Source organism: Stomoxys calcitrans, chromosome 5, assembly GCF_963082655.1.
Source record: "Stomoxys calcitrans chromosome 5, idStoCalc2.1, whole genome shotgun sequence".
NCBI classification, from domain to species: domain Eukaryota; kingdom Metazoa; phylum Arthropoda; class Insecta; order Diptera; family Muscidae; genus Stomoxys; species Stomoxys calcitrans.
The window spans coordinates 62,135,562-62,156,354 of record NC_081556.1 but is presented as its reverse complement, the minus strand read 5'-3'; the positions used below and the strand labels follow the sequence as shown (position 1 = coordinate 62,156,354).

Here is a 20,793-nt window from a genome sequence, read left to right as displayed (position 1 = left end):
ATAAAAATACTTAAAGAAACTGTTGCCTGCTGCTCAAGTTCAAATAGTCCAAAAGTAAAGTCCAATTTTTCACCACTGCCGTTGACGGCCGACGATGTCACCAACTAAAAAACCGCACCAAAATAATTTTTTTTGAGATGCATCGGTAACTTTTGTACGACAGTTTTGCTTGTTAACGCATCCTTTCAGCTACAAATGAGACTCATCGCTGAACATAAGTTCCTTCAAGCTGTTCCGCAGAGCATGAATTTTAATACAAAATTTCAACCATTTGCAGTCGTTGATCGTTTGTGCGTTTCTTAATGATGAAATGGCAGCGCTTCTCACTTGTGCATGTACTCTAATTTGTATTTATGCAAAAGGTGATGTTTTATTGACAGTCTGAAATCGGACTCATTTTGACATTTTAGTCTGTTGTGACAGCATCGGAACAGGGGAAACTTAATGGCCTTCTAGTTTCGATCGTTGAACCAGCTGGATCGTTTAAAAAGACATATAATTATTCACATTCGCCTATTCAGACAAATCGTTCAAAGAAATCGTTTCTTGTCACCTATCAGCAAGTTTTCCAAGTGAGACTTTTGCTCTAGCAAACAGTTGCAAAGCAGTTGACCTCTTCATGTTTAGATTGGGCCACATTATATTGGAGCATTCACCACCTCCAACTTGCGACCATCTGCAATCTGCTGCCCTTTCGTCCTTGTGATGAAAAGTAATCCTTTTTCTGATGGTAATCCGACCACGCTACTATCGACAGTCACCTAAGCCAGTAATCAGCTTGTTGTGCACTCTAAATTATAAAAAGTAACCCCAGAAAGAAAATCTATGTCAGGAATTCTGTGATACTTAAAAATGCTTCATAGTTTTCCATACCATGCCCCTAAGTTGGTTTATGTCAGGTATTGTGTCGCCACCTAAAGGTCAGTGGCTGTTAGACGCGAAAAACGCGTAATGATATAGGAAACGCTCCAACGTCTCACCATCGTCCCCACATGCTATCACATGCCGCACCGATAAGTGAGTAGTACCAAAAGTTATATTGACCTCTTTCTTACTTCCTTTCAGCTATATCCTCGTCTTCTCATGATCCGGATCTCCCCTTAGGATTTCTACGTCGTTCATTCGTTCGTCAATTAAGGACCAGGAGAAAACGCCTCACATATCATTCAGTGCGACTCAAGTTTAAGCTCAATGAGAAGGGGCCTTCTTTTTATAGCCGAGTCGAGGAGGGGATAAAAACCGCTTAAAACTTTTTCTGAGGTTCTAGCCAGGATTCGAAGACAGGCGTTCAACATCATAAGCGGAAATAATAAGCTTTGCACCACGGTGGCCTCTAATGGCCAGTTTACAGTTCATAAAGACTTTCACACTCGATGTCCAAGCGTTAACACCATACCACCTCACCTATTCCCATTCCGTGATCGCCCGGATCTCCGACGAAAACATATCTCAGTCCCTGGGTTCTCAATGCAGACCTCCAGGCCCACTTTGTCCTCTAACATTGATCCACCTGTGTTACATGATCTTCCAGATGGTGATACCAGAGTTACGTCAATCCAACACTGTGCCGTTGGCAGCAGTGCCTCGATTGTACCGCGATGGTAAGACCTGCTCCTTTTCTCTAAACATTTTCCCATCGCTTTAAGTCTCATAGCTGCAGTGACTGGCTCACACTTATTCTGTATTTCTATGGGTCGGATATCTAGAATAGTCTCCAGTGCCATAGTGGACGTGGTCCTCATTGCTGCGCCTATGCGAAGACAACATGCTCTCTGAAACTCCTGTAGTGCAACATGCTAATGTTGCACTTTTTCTCCATCGCAGACCACCAAACTAATGAGGCATTGGTAAGTATTGGCCTAGTCACCCTCCTGTAGAGCCAGTATACTATCCTCAACTTCAGGCCCCACTTTGAGGCTACGGCCCCTCTATATAGTGCCCAACAACTGTGAGCCTTCTCGGTACGCTCCTGAATGTGACACTTCCAATTTAGTATTTTGTCCAAGATCACTCCTAAGTTTTTAACCTTCAAATTCCTCCTCAGCCAGCATCAGTAATAGGCAATTCGACATCCTTGTTCAAAACGGCCCAGATCACATATACCGAACTTCCGATTTAAGGATTGAGGCCCATCAAAGGTGAATTTATTAAACGATTTTGCTGAAATTAGGCACAATGAGTTGCGTTAGGCACCTTGACATTCCGAGTACCGAGTATGGTCTAGATCGACCTTTATTTGGATGTAACTGTCATCTAGACCGATCTCTCATTTTAAGATCTTGGGCCCATGAAAGGAGCATTTATTGTTCGATTTCGCTGAAATTTGGTACAGTAAGTTGTGTTAGACCCCTCGACATCCCAGATCAATACGGCCAAGATCGGTCTAGATTTGGATGTAGCTGACATGATTACCGTTATAAGGATATAGGCCCATAAAAGGTGAATGTATTAACCGATTTTGCTAAAATAACGCACAATGAGTAACGGTAGGCCCCTTGACATTCGTACCGAATATGGTCAAGTTCGGTATTTATTTGGATATAACTGTCATTTAGACCGCCCATTTATAACTCGATTTCGATGAAATTTGACACATAGGGTTGTATTAGGCTCTTCGACCGGTCTTTATTTAGATATAGCTTCGTTATCGACCGATGAATATACATTTACCGATCTCCCGATTTGAGTTCTTAGTTTTTAGATGCATTTTTTAACCCATGAATGTGTGCACAATGAGTAGTGTTAGACCCTTATATAGCCTTCCGGAATGTGGTGGAGATCGGTCTACATTTAGATATGGTTACTATGGATTCATAAATGATGCAGTTTTCACCGTACTATGACGAAATGTGGTTAATGTATGTAAATATTTAAGGTGGTGGGTATCCAAAAATCGGCCCGGCCGAACTTAACGCCTTTTTAATTGTTATATCTAACTCTCTCTAAATCATAGCCCTATGGTTACCAAAAAACAAGAAACTGATATATAACTTGGGGGTCAAATAACCTGGAGGCCACCCCACCCCACCCCACCCTTTAAAAGCACCCAAACAGGACATTAACATGGACATTTTTTTCGATTTTTTTTACGGTTGGTCGTGAGAATCTCGTGGGTCGTGATTAGTGTTGTGAGCAGAATTTCACTCACACACGTTCACGCACGAAGAATTTCAGTTCAATTACGGTAACGCGTATTAGATTTAGATATCACTCACGAATCACGTGACTCATGCGTGATTTGCGCGTAACTCTAATACCCACCACCAAGGACATATGTATCAATCTACTTAATTATAACTATCTACTATATCCATAGTTATATCAAATCATAAGATGAGGAGCCTAAGTCCATACAGACCGATCTCCCGGTAGAGAGAGGTCGGCCAAATGGCAGCTAAATCAAAATCTGTTAAGATCGGGACTAACACAATTCACTGTTTAAAATTTGGCAAATCTAGTAGTAAAAACACCTATTATGGGCTTAAACCTCTATAGCGGGCGATTGGTCTATATGACAGCTATATCTAAAAGGACCATATTCGAAACGATTGTCTTAGGCTTAACGTAACTCACTGTTCCGAATTTCCGCAAAATCGGTTAATAAATGCGCTTGTCGTGGTCTTAAGACCCTATACTGGGAGATCGGTCTATACGACAGCTGTCCGACTGGTACCATATTAATCAAGCAAGGATATTGAGGTGACAAAAATCGGTGGTGGTGGGGAAAGAAAAAATATATCAAAGATTGGGACTTCTCCAGTCAAGGCTTTAGCTATTATGGTCATAATTTACAAATTACATATTAAACTTATGATTTAATTTTTTTTGGTAAAACAGAAACACGAAGTTAAAACTTTAGGGTCAAAAATCTTGGGGAACTGCCACCAAAAGATATGGAAGACGATTACGTGTATGTGCAACGATACGGAACTCATTCTGAAAGAGCTTAGGAAGTACATACGAATATGGTACAAATATTTGGAACAAAGTGTTTGGGGGATTGCCCTTCACTCAAACCCCCAGGATATTCAGTCCGATCGGGACGTAGGCCGACCGGATATATTAAAGATCGGAGTAGAGTACAATCTCATGTCTAAATTCAGGACCCACCCTAAAAAAATCCAAACGAACATTTAGGGCAAACGGGACAAATGAAAGGTCCATTGAGGCCGCCCTCAATAAAAAAAAAATCTCTAACATGCATGTGGGCCTTTAAGGACAAAATAGGACTCCAACGAATAGTCTTTGCTTGTAGAGAAGTATGTTTGCCTCCACATTTGTGTTGATACAGGAAGTATTTGTGTATCTTTAGAAATATTGCATCCCATGTATTTGCTGAGGAGTGTGATTTTGAAGGACGATAACACATTCATTAAACGAATCAAATTATTTTCTAAAAGTCATTTTAGCGTGTAGTGAAGCGCACCGAGCCACCAAGAATATTATATACGACAAACCATGAGAAGATTGCAAAATAAATAGTTCTCTTTTTTGAAAGTTTTAATGGTTTTCAGTTTGCAAATAACATGCTGATAGTATATGTGTGGACACGAAAAATTGGGTATGGGACCACAGTGCACCTATGTAAATAGTTTTTTAATTAAAGTGACTATCAAATTGCTTCATTTACAAACTTTACACAATTTATTTACAAACAATATGATCAGTATAAGAGTAGGAAAACATTCGACTTCAAGAATTCAATCTAAATATTCCCGGTCGATTTTCGTTCACATTTTGGATACATTGGTTTTGAGTTGCTGTAATTCCGATGAAATTTCTGCAGGTAAGTATGGGCCAACTTGTGTTTGGAAATATTTTTCAATATCTGCTACTTCCTGTTGCCAAAAGTCTTTTGGTAAATGGAATAGTTGTTGCATGTCAACCTCAGATTTAAGGCCCTGAAGATTAATCGAATTCGTAACGGGAAGTAGACCAATGGGTGATTTATGATAGCAATTCTCACCCTCCACGCGGCGAAAGATCCAATCGAGTACTCTGGAATTATCTCCGAAGCCTGGCCATAGGAATTTTCCATCTTCGCCCTTGCGGAACCAATTTACGTTGAATATTTTTGGTACACTACCTCGCGATTCCATAGACAACCAATGCTTCAAATAGTCGCCGAAATTATATCCAAAGAAGGGACGCATTGCAAAAGGATCGTGCATTATGGCTTTGCCTTTGTGTTCGGCAGCCGCTGTTGCTTCACTTCGCATTGAAGCTCCCATAAAAACGCCATGAGCCCAGTTTCTTGCTTCATACACTAAAGGGACTCCGCTTGGGCGGCGACCCCCAAAAAGAATGGCACTAATTGGAACACCAGTACTGTCTTCCCAAGCTGGATCAATAATTGGACACTGTGCTGCTGGTGTGCAAAAGCGCGAATTGGGATGAGCAGAAACTTTTTTAGATTCGGGTGACCATTCCTTACCCAACCAATCGGTTACGGTAATATCTTTAATAGCGGTCGGGTCCATTCCCTCCCAAAAAACTCCACCGTCCGATGTTGATGCCACATTGGTAAAAAGAGAGTTTTTGAAAATCGTTTTCATTGCAATTGGATTCGTAGACATTGATGTTCCCGGTGCTACACCGAAAAACCCATTTTCTGGATTGATTGCCCTTAATACACCATTCTTGTCGAACTTCATCCATGCAATGTCGTCGCCAACACATTCCACCTTGTAGCCTGGCATAGTGGGTGTCATCATGGCCAGGTTGGTTTTGCCGCATGCTGATGGAAAAGCTGCTGCGATATAAATTTTCTTGCCTTTTGGATTTGTAATGCCCAGGATTAGCATATGTTCAGCTAACCAACCTTCCCGCTTGGCAATTGTGCTACCAATGCGCAGAGCAAAACATTTCTTGCCTAGCAATGAATTTCCTCCATAACCTGAACCGTATGAAACAATTTCATTATTATCTGGCCTGTGCAAAATAATTGTACGTTCTGGATCGCATGGCCAGGATGGCATTTCTTGTGTTCCACTTTTAGGTGTACCCACCGAGTGGAGACATTTTACAAATTCTCCATTTCCTTCATTCAATTGACCTAAAACCTTTGAACCTGCCCTCGTCATTATTTTCATAGATTCCACAACATAGGGTGAGTCAGTAACTTCTATCCCAATTTTAGACAGAGGCGAACCAACAGGTCCCATAGAAAATGGTATGACATACATAGTGCGGCCTTTCATGCTGCCCGGAAACCGCTCTGCTATAGCCCTCTTCATGTCCTCGGGTGAAATCCAGTTACCCAAAGCACCAGGAGTTGCATTGCTTGTTATTGGCACACTCTCATCCTTGCGTGTTGTGCAGATGAAAGTACGGGATTCAACGCGAGCCACATCCGAAGGATTCGTTCTAGCGAGCCAGCAATTTTCGTACTTTGTCAGTGGGGTAATGGTTCCTTGCTTCATCATGATATTGTGCAGCATTGAGCTCTCTTGCTTACTGCCATCACATATGTGTACGCGATCTGGACAGCAAAGATCCACACATTCATCGACATAGGACTTAACAGCGGCCGTGAAATGCGATGTACTTCCATACGCAATATTGGAGGAGTATCGGTGTAAAAGGCAATATTTGTGTTTCACGATGCCCAAGGTGAATGTGGACCTGAAAGAACAATAACATTAATTAGTGAAGGAATTTATGTGCAATATATACTCAATTAAAACACATTTTTACTATGAGCATTTCACACTTAGATACTAAGCGTGTTTTATTTTGCAAGCTGGCGAATTTGTTAGTTTATAGCAGAGGTGATCATATTAACGCATAGTATTTCCAAGCCCATGGACTTAAAATCATAAACATTTTCTATCGCGCGAGTCACTAAAATGACATACAAGGCGATATCGATTTTTAGTATAATCAGTGGAGGCGGCAGTAGCGCAGAGGCTAGTATGTCCGCCATCGATACTGAACGCCTAGTTGCGAATCTGGGAGAGAACATCAGAAACAAGTAAAAGCGTGCTGAGTTCGGCCGGGCCGAACCTTACATACCCTCCATCATGGATCGCATTTATTAAGTTCCTTGAGTGACTTTTTCAAGTATATGTGTGCTTCCAAAATTTCAGGCATATCGATTAATAGTTAATATGCAGCTATAACAGGTTGTGAACCGATATCGACACAGTTGTTGAAAGTCATACCAAAATGACATATGCAAAATTGCAACCAAATTGGATAGGTATTGCGCCCTCTAGAGGAACATGAAGTCTATGTGGCAGCTATATCAGGTTAAAAACATATTTGAACAATACTTGACACAGTTGTTGGAAGTCATATCTGAACGATATGTGCAAAATTTCAGCCAAATCGGCTGCGCATTGTGGCCTATAGAAGCTCAAGAAGTCAAGAACCAAAATCGATTTATATGGCAATTACATCAAAACATGAACCGATTTGGCCCATTTACAATCCCAACTGATCTACACTAATAGAGCTATACTTTTTCGACATAACTAGATTGACTTGAAATGTCATCACGTTCAAAAATATGGAGTCTTAGACGAATATTTCGAAGTGTTACAAATGGAATGGCGAATTTAGTATGCGCCCATTCTATTGTGGAGGTGATAAATATTTTCAGCGGTGGTTATCCCCTTCTAATGCTGGCTGCATTTGTGAGGTGCCATGCCATGTATGGACTTCTCCCCAAAGAGGTGTTGCACCGCGGCACACCGTTGGGACTCATCTATAAAAAGGAGAACAGCACTCATTGGTATGTGATCGGGCAGCACGCATTAATAAGTTTGCATCTATTCCTTAATGGAAGTTCATGGGTAAACTAGCATTTGCAGTTTCTCGGGTACGGTTATTCAAAAAACAGAGTAGACACACCTTTATCTAAGTTTTTTTGCCTATTAAGCATAGTACGATTTAAGTTTTTTGCAACTAATCTCAGCGATTGGGGGATATGAGCAGCATACGATTGCGAATCGTATTCGCTCCCTTTGTGTTAAACGACTTTCTTGATTACTGCAGGCTAAAGGCTCTATTACACGGTATGTCTCAAATTAGGCACATGCAGAGTTGTACATGTCGTGTGCAACAAATAAAACTAACATATGAAAATCACTTTCAAAATAGCACTTGTAATTTTTTGGTTTAGAGCGTGCTTTATTCCTTCTGACAAACCAAAGAAATCAGCTGATTTTGTTGTCAGTCGAATGAAATCAACCTCAAATTAAATTGTTTTCACAAATTTATGATTTAGCCATCTTTCTCCCAACTTTAACAATTTTTACGCATAAAAATGAATTTGGGTGTGAATTTGTGGTTAGTCGAAGACTGAAACACCTTGTCTTAGCTTTACTCCGGTGGATGAGTGAAAAGTCACAATCCGCATAGAAGCCAAATCCGACGCGATTTCCCTACTTGGGTACCAGAAACCTTCCCCAAGCAACCTATGATACGACCATGAAATGTTACTGAAGTCAAGAATGCGGCATTCAGAGCAACCCTGCAATTAGTAGCAACGGGCAGTTGAAGGAGAGGTATCTGGAGAAAAGGAGAGCAGAAAGAAAAAGGAAATGGAAACACATGAGTGTGAGCGAGATGTACAGGAGTGCGGAAATTTTACCAAACCGATGGCTTTGGTGTAGGCACATCCTCCTACAGAGACAAAGTAGGAAATCTGGTAACTGAAACAGAAAAAGTGCTTGGGACATGGAAAAAAACTTTTTCACAGCTGCTAACGTCCAACGATGGCGGGGAAGAGGATACCGCAAAACCAATCCCTGATAAAATATTTACGTCCTAGTCAGAATGAGGAACAAGTAGCAGTGACCCGACTGAGGCACAAAAAAAAAACATCAGGAGGCGGTGGGTTACCCGTTAAACTATTAAGGATCGGAGGTGACATGACTAGAAGAACTCATACCCGATGATTGAAACCTCCGCATTCTAATTAATAAGACACACTACTCACAAGAAAACACGTGATAATCGTGAAGTAAAGCAAGGAAAATTTTTGGAAAACAGATGCTACCTTGGAATAACCAAGCAGTTTAGAAATAAGGTCACTCGACAGAGGAAGACTGTGATATTACCTGTGTTGTTATATGGTCTATAGCCCTGGGTACTTGTGAAAGCAGACGAGGCAGTGATTGGAGTGTTTGAGAGAAAGATTCTTTGTAAAATTTATGGAACAGTTTGCATTGATGGAGAGTACCTAAACTACGAACTCTACGAGCTGTATGACGACGTTAGCTTAATTAAACGTATCAAAATGCAACGGTTGCGTTGCCTAGATCATGTTGTCAGAATGGATGAAGAAGCTCCAGCGGAGCACTGTTTTGATAGCAATTGCTGTGGTACACACTAACCGGTACCACCAAAATTCCAAAGGAAAAATTAAGTGGTGAAAGACATCTCGAAACTTGGTGTCAGAGATTTTAGAAGAAGCGCCGAAGATCCAGGCGCTTGGAACGCTTTTCAAAGGTCGGTTAATGGGACAAATGTTCTATCATAGCCAATTCAAGTATAGTCAAAAGACGATAAGCCGATAGGTCTATGTTTGAAGTTAGCATAGTCGATGATTTCACAATAACGGATACGATGATATTCACAACAACGGATTAAGTGACCATAACAGAACATTAATTAATTAATTAATTAATTGCTTTGACGAGTTTTGACAATGAAATTCTATTTTTCATTGAATCATGACAAGTGAAAAGTAAAGTAAAAAGACTGATGTTTAATAAATGTTTAGTTACACGAATTAAAATAGTTATTTAATAGCATAAACAGTATGCATCTGTCTCTGCAAAAGGCAAGATGGTATTGTGTTCTCTTTCACTCACATGTAATCCGAAAAGAAGTGCCAATGAGATAAATATATGAACCTATACACCACTGAATACAAAAGCAAAATATCTGGCTTCTCATTCTGTATATACCTGATGCAATTAAAAAAAAAACGAAAAAAATTTACAATAATTTTTAATGAAATCAATTTATGGTGTGAAATGGAGGAGAGCAAACAGAAAAATCTAAAATGTGAACATTTGAATAGAAGAATTGCATAGCGAATTTTTTTTTTTTAACAATGAACGATTTCCAATAAGTTGTTTTATTAAGTTGATAATCGCTTTAATTATATTATTCAGCTTGTCATAAATGCAAATTACAAAATCGTTTATTAATAATACAAATTTGTTATAGAACCGATTTCAGAAAAAAATTTTAATTGAGTATACAAATTTCTTAATTAAACCAAGTTTTTAATTTTTTTCTTTTGCGTATGCCAGAACATTAACTTGTGTACCCAATAAAGCAGAAATCCGAAAATTTCCTTAAATCATGACAAGTGAAAAGTAAAGTAAAAAGACTGATGTTTAATAAATGTTTAGTTACACGAATTAAAATAGTTATTTAATAGCATAAACAGTATGCATCTGTCTCTGCAAAAAGCAAGATGGTATTGTGTTCTCTTTCACTCACATGTAATCCGAAAAGAAGTGCCAATGAGATAAATATATGAACCTATACACCACTGAATACAAAAGCAAAATGTCTGGCTTCTCATTCTGTATATACCTGATGCAATTAAAAAAATTTGCAAAAAAAAACTCTAGAAACCGAAAAATGTATTCACTATTGCATAGAATACAATAATTTTTAATGAAATCAATTTATGGTGTGAAATGGAGGAGAGCAAACAGAAAAATCTAAAATGTGAAAATTTGAATAGAAGAATTGCATAGCGAATTTTTTTTTTAACAATGAACGATTTCCAATAAGTTGTTTTATTGAGTTGATAATCGCTTTAATTATATTATTCAGCTTGTCATAAATGCAAATTACAAAATCGTTTATTAATAATACAAATTTGTTATAGAACCGATTTCAGAAAAAAATTTGAGTTGTATATTGAGTATACAAATTTCTTAATTAAACCAAGTTTTTAATTTTTTTCTTTTGCGTATGCCAGAACATTAACTTATGTACCCAATAAAGCAGAAATCCGAAAATTTCCTTCCTTCGTTTCGAAAATTATGCTGTTTTTGCCATGCATTTAGTAATTTCTCTGGTATTTGTAAATAAAAGCGCAATTAACAGATAACTTTTTATTTGTTTATTACCTTTTACATGCAATTAAATCATTATCAGCCATTTTTGTTTTCTTTAAATAATCAAATCATAAAAAACGCGATTAGATAGGTTGCGATAGGAAATTTTCAATTAATTAAAACGCTTTAAAATGCAGTTAGCAACTCATGTAGAATTGGTAGTATTGATTCATTCATCCTTATCGACAAGGCTAATCGATTTATGACAATTCATAGTTTAGTTTAGTTTCCACAAGCAAAGCATCACAAATGTTCCCCAAATTTCCAGAAATTTCTATAGCAATTGCCACTGTATACCGAAAACTATTTTTTATATAACAAATGCAAAAAAATTAAGTGTGTAATACAAAATTAAACATAAGAAGGTGTGTTTCAATCATATCACTTGTGGGGCTCAAATAAATAACACTACACAGGAAAAATATGGACCTTTATTTCACCGATTAAATATGGTGTTGACCTATAAAAAAAACTTTTAAAACATGGTGTTAATTGCTTTAATTATTTTTGACATAGAAATTCGATTTTCTTTTGCATCCCTGCAAGTGATTCGTAACCAAGGCATACATTGAACGTATTTTTAATTGTACAATAAAATTGTTCTTCAATAGTACAAATTATGCATTGATCAAGATTATATTGTGTTCTCTTTCGCTCATATCCATTGCGAAAAAAAGTGAGAATGAGTCAAACATATGCCTAGCTTCTGTTATATGCAGACACAAATTGGAATAGATAGACAAGAAATATGAAGAAAAATAGAATTTGTAGTTTTTATTAATTGTTTAATTATAATTGCAATGTGAAAAAAGATATTGTGAAAAACGTAACAACGTTAAATAGTGAAAAGCGGAACAAATAGAATGGACAAATTCCAAACGCAACAAATTGGAGAATATAACACATACCTATTATTAATAATATTATTATCCATATAGAGATTATATTGATTTGGAAAACGGCGCTGAGGACGAAAGATAACATATGTGGGTATAGATTTCGTGGTACTGTACGCAAAACTCTAAGATTGGTATTTATTACGATTCATTTTGAAAATGTATATAAATTAAATTATTTATAATACTCTTTACTGATCAAAATGCAAAATTTTTAATCAATAACACAATTTCCTTTATAGGTCCGGTTTAAGCTAAATTTTTAATTGAATATAGTTTTATAATAAAGCAATTAGTTTTTAAATAGAGCAATTACCGTTTATATCATTTCTCAAGGCTCTGGAATTGAGGTTAAGCAGATCACCCCTGTCTCGAAAAATTAAACTTCTAAATTTCTGGGAGTTGCAATCTCGAAAGTATAGGGGGATATAGTATTTAAGATGTGGGTAAGGGTCGTGGTATTGTGAAGTCAGAGCCCTATTCTCATTTAAAACCTTTTCGCGTCCCATAAGGTCGCATAAAGTACTGTGCATTAACACTAGATCTTGCCCTCTAAGGCTAAAATCAACGTCAATGCTTAGTTCAGCACCTTGTCCAGTAAGCCCCGGCATCTATTGTCTCCTCAGCCAGCAGTCGGGGTAATATATCACTAGGCATTGCAAGTACCTTGTTAATATGATTAAAGTGCAGCCTTGAGGGTCTCCAAAAACACACTTGGTAGCCCCGTTTCGATGTGCAATATATAGTTAGGCGTATTATTTGGTAGGTATAGTTCAAATCCTGTATGATTTATACCGAAAAGTTAAGATTCATACCGAGATATTTGTACTCGTTTACGACCTCTATGGGCTCAGTGCCGTAATACCAAGACAGACTACTACTGATCCTGGGTCCCTTTCTGAAAACAACAATCTTAGATTTTGTCAGATTTAATCTTAGACTCCATAAAGAGCAATATGCGTATAGAGTATCAATCATCGACTGAATTTTCGTCGTTGAGTCAAGCAAGATAATATCGTCTGCATACATAAGCACCCTAATTTCGACCTCCCCAATGCGTACACCAGCGGATAGAACCTCATGTAAATACAGACAGTATTGGGCTCAGTAAACAGCCTTGACGAACTCCCCGAGTAACCTTAAAAGGTGTAGATAGGGTTACACCATCAACAAAGAATGCGGACGTCTTTCTACTTCTCTTCCAGTTCATGCGAACTATGCTTGTAAAGTTAACGAATCTGGAACCTATTTGTAGATTTCAGAAGGGATTCTATGAAAGCCCGGCGCTTTATTACTTTTTGCATTACCGAGTAAAAATAATAATTCGTGCATTTGGAAAGGGCTGTCTACAAATGGGTTCATGTGGTGTGGCAGCACCCAAGCCATCTCATCTTCGTGAGAGCTAAATATCAATAAGTCTATAAGTTATTCGCGGAACAAATCCGCATTAAGGTCGTTTCCTATTCTAGGTGGTCTTTCCTTTAACTAATTCGCAAGTTTCCACCAATCAGCCGAGTTCTTAACAGTATCCAATCTCTCAATGCAGAGATTCGTGTAAAAGGACCTACTGTTAATATATTGTCTCCTACAAATCTGATTGTTCAATCTGCGATAGCAGTTAAGACATTTAAGCATACGTTTTCTGGCTGACTCGCATCTATTCTTGCGCTCAAAAAAACGTTTACCTGGTGACTTTTCAGCAGCGTCGTGTATTTATACCCTACCCCAATACTGTGGTACAGGGTATTTTAACTTAGTGAATTTGTTTGTAACACCAAAAAGGAAGAGAGGTGGTCCCGTTACTAAGTATACTGATTGACTCAGATTCGATTTAGCTATGTCCGTCCGTATGTCTGTCCATGTTAATTTGTGTACAAAGTACAGGTCGCAATTTTTATCTGATCGTTTTAAAATTTGGTACAGGCATGTTTATCGGCCTAGAGACGAAGCCTATTGAAATTAAAAAAAAAATAGGTTCAGACTTGGATATAGCTCCCATATATATTTTCGACCGATTTTCAGTAATTATGCAATAAAATGGTTATTCGTTAACCGTTTCGCTCGAAATTTGGCAGGAAGGATTTTTTTATGACACTCGACATTACTGGTGGAAATCTTGGCAATCTTGCCAAAATATTGCACAACGCTTTCCTTGACGACTTCCATAATATATATAGAGTTTGGTCAAAATCGGTTCAGATTTGGATATAGCTCCCGTATATATGTTTGTCCGATTTGCATTTAAAATGGTTGGTTGATTTAAAATGGTCTTTTGTTAACCGATTTTCTCAAAATTTGGCAGAAGGGATTTTCTCTCGATATTTCTGGTGTATTTCATGGAAATCGGTTCAGATTTAGATATAGCTTTTATGTATATATATCGCCCGATTTTAACTTCTAGAGTCACAGCAGGCGCATTTATTGATCTTTCTTGCCAAAATTTTGCAATACGCTTTCCTCGACGACTGCCACAGTATCTGAGGATTTTGCTCGAAATAGGTTCAGATTTAGGTATAGCTCTCATTATTTATTCGTCCGATTTTGAGAACTATTGCAAAAAGTGCTCATTTGTTAACAGATTCTTTCGAAATTTAGAATTTTTCTTATGACTCTCAATATTACTGGTGAATTTCATAGAAATCGGCCCAAATTTAGATATAGCTGTCATATATGTATATCGCCAGATTTTCAACCCAAGAGCCACTGCAAGCGTATTGTTTGACCAATCTTGCAAACGCTTTCCTCGACGACTACCACATCTAGAAGTTTTCTCGGAATCGGTTCGGAATTAGATATAACTCCCATATCCATAATGTTTTCATTTGTCAACCGTAGTTTTTACAGTTTGAACATATTTGCTCGTTTATAATTTAATTCGACGTCATGCTTATATAGTAGTAATATAGTCGGCGTTGACAAATTTTTTCAACGGCTTGTGACTCTGTAATTGCATTCTTTCTTCTGTCAGTTATCAGCTGTTACTTTTAGCTTGCTTTAGAAAAAAAGTGCGCGAAATTTTGTTTACATTTGTTTGTTTGGCGTCAATTTTAATATGGGTACTACATGTATTGAAAGAAATTCATTTAACAAACCGAATCAACGCTTGTGATAAAAATCAAAACTTTTTAAAACGAATCATAACTGGAGATGAAAAATGGATTGTTTACAACAACGTTAGTCGAAAACGATCATGGTCCAAGCATGGTGAACCAGCTCAAACCACTTCAAAGGCTGATATCCACCAAAAGAAGGTTATGCTGCCTGTTTGGTGGGATTGGAAGGGTGTGGTATATTTTGAGCTGCTTCCAAGGAACCAAACGATTAATTCGGATGTTTACTGTCAACAATTGGACAAATTGAATGCAGCCATCAAGGAGAAGCGACCAGAATTGGTCAATCGTAATGGTGTCATATTCCACCAGGACAACGCTAGACCGCACACATCTTTGGTCACTCGCCAAAAACTGAGTAAGTTTGGCTGGGAACTTTTGATGCATCCACCATATAGCCCTGACCTTGCACCATCAGACTACCATTTATTTCGATCTTTGCAGAACTCCTTAAATGTTAAACTTTCGGCAATGATGAGGCTAAAAAATCGCACTTGGTTCAGTTTTTTGCAGATAAAGGCCAGAAGTTCTATGAGCGTGGAATACTAAATTTGCCAGGAAGATGGCAAAAGGTTATCGAACAAAATGGCAATTATATATTTGATTAAAGTTCATTCTAAGTTTTATTAAAAATGCATTTACTTTCTTTTAAAAAATCCGCAATTACTTTTTAGGCAACCCAATATATTGTGCATATTGAAAAGGCTACCAAGTTCAATTCAATGTTGTAACACAATTCTAACTAAAACTTTTACCAATTATAAGCAGATCTAGTTGGTAATTCAAACTCTTCGAAAGTATTTTTGGATTTATTTTGATTTTATTGTAGACAATTACTCGTATATTAAAAGCCTTCCATGTTGCTCAAATGATTTTTGTAATTGCACGTACCTATGGGGAAGCTTTAAAAACTGTTATTTTTCAAGTTTACCGTCCGCCTATCACTTTTTAACAATCACTGGTCTATATACTAAAATTGTCGCTCTCTCTCTCTCTAGGTGTAGAGACGCAAGTGAATAATGATTGATCCGGTAAACGAATAATCGTTTGCGGCTATCGAAACACTTTTGCTATTAAAGAGTTTTTGGTTTTACAACAAAAGAAAGGTATTTTTACCGTAGGCGAAATTGCTAAACTTTTTTCTCGTAAAAATATCTTAATTTTATTTTTTTGCGTGTGGGACACACTATCGATTTGCCTACTGCTTAATATCTCATTCATGAAACTTCCTTTAATATGCCTGTGCCATCATTTATTCCATTTTGGCCTACATTTGTATGGATGAGTAATGCATTGACTGCCACAACAACATTTGTCCCTTGCTTACTATCCGCTGCTGTAGTAAGCCCAACAACAAATGCATCATATCGCATGTGGGTAGTGCAAAAACAACGCACACTGGTTCCAATTGTATGGGAGGATGAGACAAAAATATCTATCAAAAAGTACAAAAAGTACTATTTAAAACCAACAAGTGTCATGTTAAAACGTACAATTTTCAGATATCAGATTTAAATATTGCATTAAAATTATGTATGTGTCAATGCTGTGAAGTTTTGATTTGATGCTATCAAGAATTATTAAAAGTATTATTTGGGCCTTAATATACGTAGCTATTGGTACTAATAACTGTCCAAATTCAAGAAAATTAAAAGTAAGTAAATTTGGTATGACGCAGTATAACATAAAATGTTGTGCAAATATGAAATTTCAATGTAAATTCAATCTTTTCAAGGTAGCAAAACTTTGCTGTTTTAGGAATGAGTTTCAAATTTAGAAAACTCATTCTCGTTGTAAGGCCAAACTCGTTGCTAGACCAAATTCGTTGTTTGCCTGACTCGTTGACTGTCAACCCCCCGGTCAAACTGTTTAGGATTTTGAAATCCAATTTTAAACTCCAAGGAGTTTGAAAATTTGTCATTTTTTTTTACAAACTAAATACAAAATATTACGAATCAAAAAAAGATAGAATAATCCGACCAAGAGCAAGTTGACCAACGTCCAAAATTAAATTTATCATGGTTAGGTAAAGTTTAAGTGGCAGTCTGCCATCAGACCCCCTTAGACGTTTTCGTTGATTGTGATACCACAGGAACAGAAGAAGGAAGATGCCTTCTAGTTCTTACCGTTGAACCATTCAAATCGCTTTAAATTTATCATATTATTATAGAATATTAATAAAACGAAAAGAGTTTGGAATTATTACTCCAAGAAACAACAGATGTTTAAGACATATACTGGCGTTTTGAAAGAATTAGTAAAGTTAAACTCATGTGTCAACCCAATATTTAGTTCACAAATTGAGGTTATGTCACAAAATCGAATACTAGACATGCAGCTGCAAACGGGTAAATACAACATATTCGTTATCTAGAGACCAAAGGCTTTCAAACAATGTCTATACCGTATCTGTGACAAACTTAAAACTTTGTGAACATTTTGTCAAAAAATATAAATGATTGTAAATTAAGCATTATTTCTAAGATAATATTGTGAGTATCCAAGTAACACCATATGCATATTTTTTTACACAGAATACTGACTGTATTTATGGAGTTAAATATTTTGACATGTTCTTAGACCATTTAACTTTACAAAAGCATTAGTTACCGATATCGGTTTTTTATATTTTTGCCGTATGGGCGGGACCACGTTCACATGAAAGTTGGTTTTTGGCTGCAATCCAATCTTGTCATTTTCTTTCAAAAAATTTAAATTTTCTCTTTCATGTTATTTTAGATTACTCTCCTTCCAACAACCCCATTATTAATTCAGCAGGAGTAATTTTCAGCGAACGTTTTTCTGTGAGTGAACATTTTAAGGCTACAGTCACCTTTTTACCATCACCAGACAAGAGTTATCAATCATTTATGACATTAGAGTACGGTCATAGTTTTGTAATAAAAATAACAGCAGAAATGCTGCCCCATTTTAAGCAGACTTTCTGTTGTTTAAGCAAACACTTTTGCTGTTTTTACCAAATATTTTCTCTGAGTGCAAGGTAACAAATGACTTAATGATGTGTGATCGCACCATTGGCCTTGAAATAGGTTCCATCAATCATTTATTAGTGATGTAAGCGTTACTTCTGGACTTTTGTATCGTGTTCGCATCGCATGACGTCAGTTTGTATCAATGCTGTGAATCGTGATTGGTGAGCTTTGGACCTGAAATCGATGTAAAATCAGGGTACGCACTTTAACTTACATTGGCATTAGTTATTATTGTTAACATATTCTTTGGTTCATGAAATGCTCATTCACACTAACTCCGTCATACTACACGCAAAAAAAATAATTCGTTTCACATTAAGGAAATTTTTGGCAAGTAAACATCTTTTCTTAAAAACGTTGGACATGTTTTTTGCGACTAAATTTTGCAAGAGTTTCTGACAAATATGAAGTTATCTTTTACCCTAACAATACATTTCATTATTGGTATATAGAACATATTATTCAGGATTTCAACCGTTTTTTTATTTATTAATTAATTTAATGTCATGCGGTGGTGGTTATCCCCTCCTAATGCTGGTGACATTTGTGAGGAACTATGCCATTTAAAAAACTGGTATAACAGCCATGTAAAAACTTCTTCCCAAATATGTGTCACACTGTTCCACGCCGTTTGGGCTCGGCAAAGGAGGCCCCTCGACATTGAGTTTAAATTTAAATCGGACAGCACTTATTGATATATGAGAAGAGTGGCCTTGGTCGTTCATGGGCAAATGGAATGTTTGTGGGCAAATCTATCTGCTTATGCAAATGTAATCTCAGTTGGTAATTCAAACACTTTCAGAGCTTATATGGATTTATTTCGATATATTGATACACAATTGTATTAGAAGCCCTCAAATTTCGCATGATCCTCTGTATTGCTTATGCCATAAATAAAACAAAAAATACTTATCGTAGTTGTTGTTTTCGCACATTGAAATACGAACTTTGGGATGGATATTTCTTTATCGCATAAATGTTACCAAACAATGTATGCGCCTTAGAAATTCTGGTTGTGTTTTTTGCACCTGGCAGCCGTTTGTCTGTTACTCTAATGTTTTTTGTCATTGGATATACCAGAATTTTTGGATGCAATTTTAAAAATTGTCACGTTCTGACTTCGGCCAACTTTTGACTTTGAGGTATGAGGGAGGGTCCGCCCCCATCCGATATCAACAAATTATATAACCTATGTTTCCTTCCACAAAAAAATGTTAACAAAATCGGTTTAGACGGAACAAACAATCAAACCGAGCCACATATATGCCCATTTGGGGCGTTTTCGGGGGATTGGTGTCACCCCCTATACTTCAATATAATTTTGTATAGCAGATTCGTAATCTACCCCGAAATACCTTTCATTTGAGCCCCATATTGATATGAGCTTTCCATTTGTCTGCTTTGAAGGAGTTTTGGGGTTAGGGCGACTTCCTGGGAACTTGGACCTAATTTTTAATACCATATTCGCATTCTATTCTTCAATACCTTTCATTTGATACCCATATTGTCATATCGGTCCATTTTTGATTTTGGGTGGTGTTTTTGTAGTAACGGGGGAGGGTCGGCCCCCTGAGTCCCATATTGTCATTATCGTCCAGAAACCTATTTTAGGGTATTTTGGGGTTGGGGCGGCCCCCCAGTTACTTGGACCAAATTTTTAATTTGAAATTCGTACTCTACTTCTGAGTCCCATATTGTCCCGATCGGTACACTTTTATTTTTGGGTGGTACTTTTGGGGTAAGGGGGAGGGTCCGCCTTCCTTCCGTTATCAAAAAATTATATAGCCTATGTTTTCTTCCAGACCCACCTACACAATCTGTGAAAATTTTAAGGTCATTTTCATTTTTATCATTATCAATTTTATCGGATAAAGTAAAACAGCATAGGTTTTTGTTAGGAAAGACTGACGTCGGGCGGAACCGACAATATTATAACACCCTACATTAGTGCGTCTTTCTACTACTTTTAAACAAATACAATAGGGAGAAATAAGATTCTTTTGATATAAACGACATTTTCTCCAAATAAAAAAACGTTGGGACTTTGTGTACGGCAAAATAGTAAAAAATTTGTAACAAATACAAAGGATGAGTATTTGTTGATAGCGCAAAATATGCGCTGTCTTTTCTTTTCCAAATTGGCGGCACCGTTTGGTGCGAGGATTTTTATTTTTTGATATTGTTAATACGAGCAGTATTTCCACCTAAAATAAAATTACGATTTCCGAATTTACATCCTTACACCATTGAGAACATCCCAAAACCTACTGTTGGCAGACTGAGCTTTAGTTAATGAAAATGCCACAAATGACTCTCTTATAACTACACTCTCTGCCAAATGGAAGAAACACACGATATAAATTAACCACAAAAATCATCCTTCGTTTAATAAATCGTCTTTTGCTGTAAACGAAGCATTTTTGAGCCATCATTTACCTTAGCCGAAGTTCAAAAAAGTTTTACCACAACCGAAATGACTTTCACATGAAAATGTGGCAAATTTATAACTTCCTTAATAAAACAAATTTGTCTGTCTCAAAGATATTTTAAACGTTCCAATTTTTTGCGTGTAGGCATCTATGACTTCATCTGGCCAGAATTTAATCTTGCATGCCTACAGAACTATATCCAAAATTTTGCAAAGCTCGGAAAAGTAATGTGCTTAGGTTAGGTTGAAAAGAGGGTGCGGATATTAATCTGCCGC

At 37.1% G+C, this 20,793-nt stretch overlaps 1 protein-coding gene across 3 annotated transcripts in view; it reads right to left on the bottom strand.

The window, feature by feature from the left end:
- Positions 1–4,621: 4,621 nt before the first annotated feature.
- Positions 4,622–20,793, bottom strand: part of LOC106084910 (phosphoenolpyruvate carboxykinase [GTP]) — a 68,696-nt gene continuing 52,524 nt past the window's right edge. For 2 of the 3 annotated variants that reach the window (XM_059369298.1, XM_059369300.1), the window contains one exon: positions 4,622–6,624. In XM_059369298.1, coding sequence (XP_059225281.1) covers positions 4,731–6,624 — 1,894 coding nt within the window. In that variant the 3' untranslated portion in view covers positions 4,622–4,730. Of the gene's footprint in view, positions 6,625–9,821; positions 9,839–20,793 lie in introns of those variants that run through there. The other variant, XM_059369299.1, reaches the window with a different exon arrangement.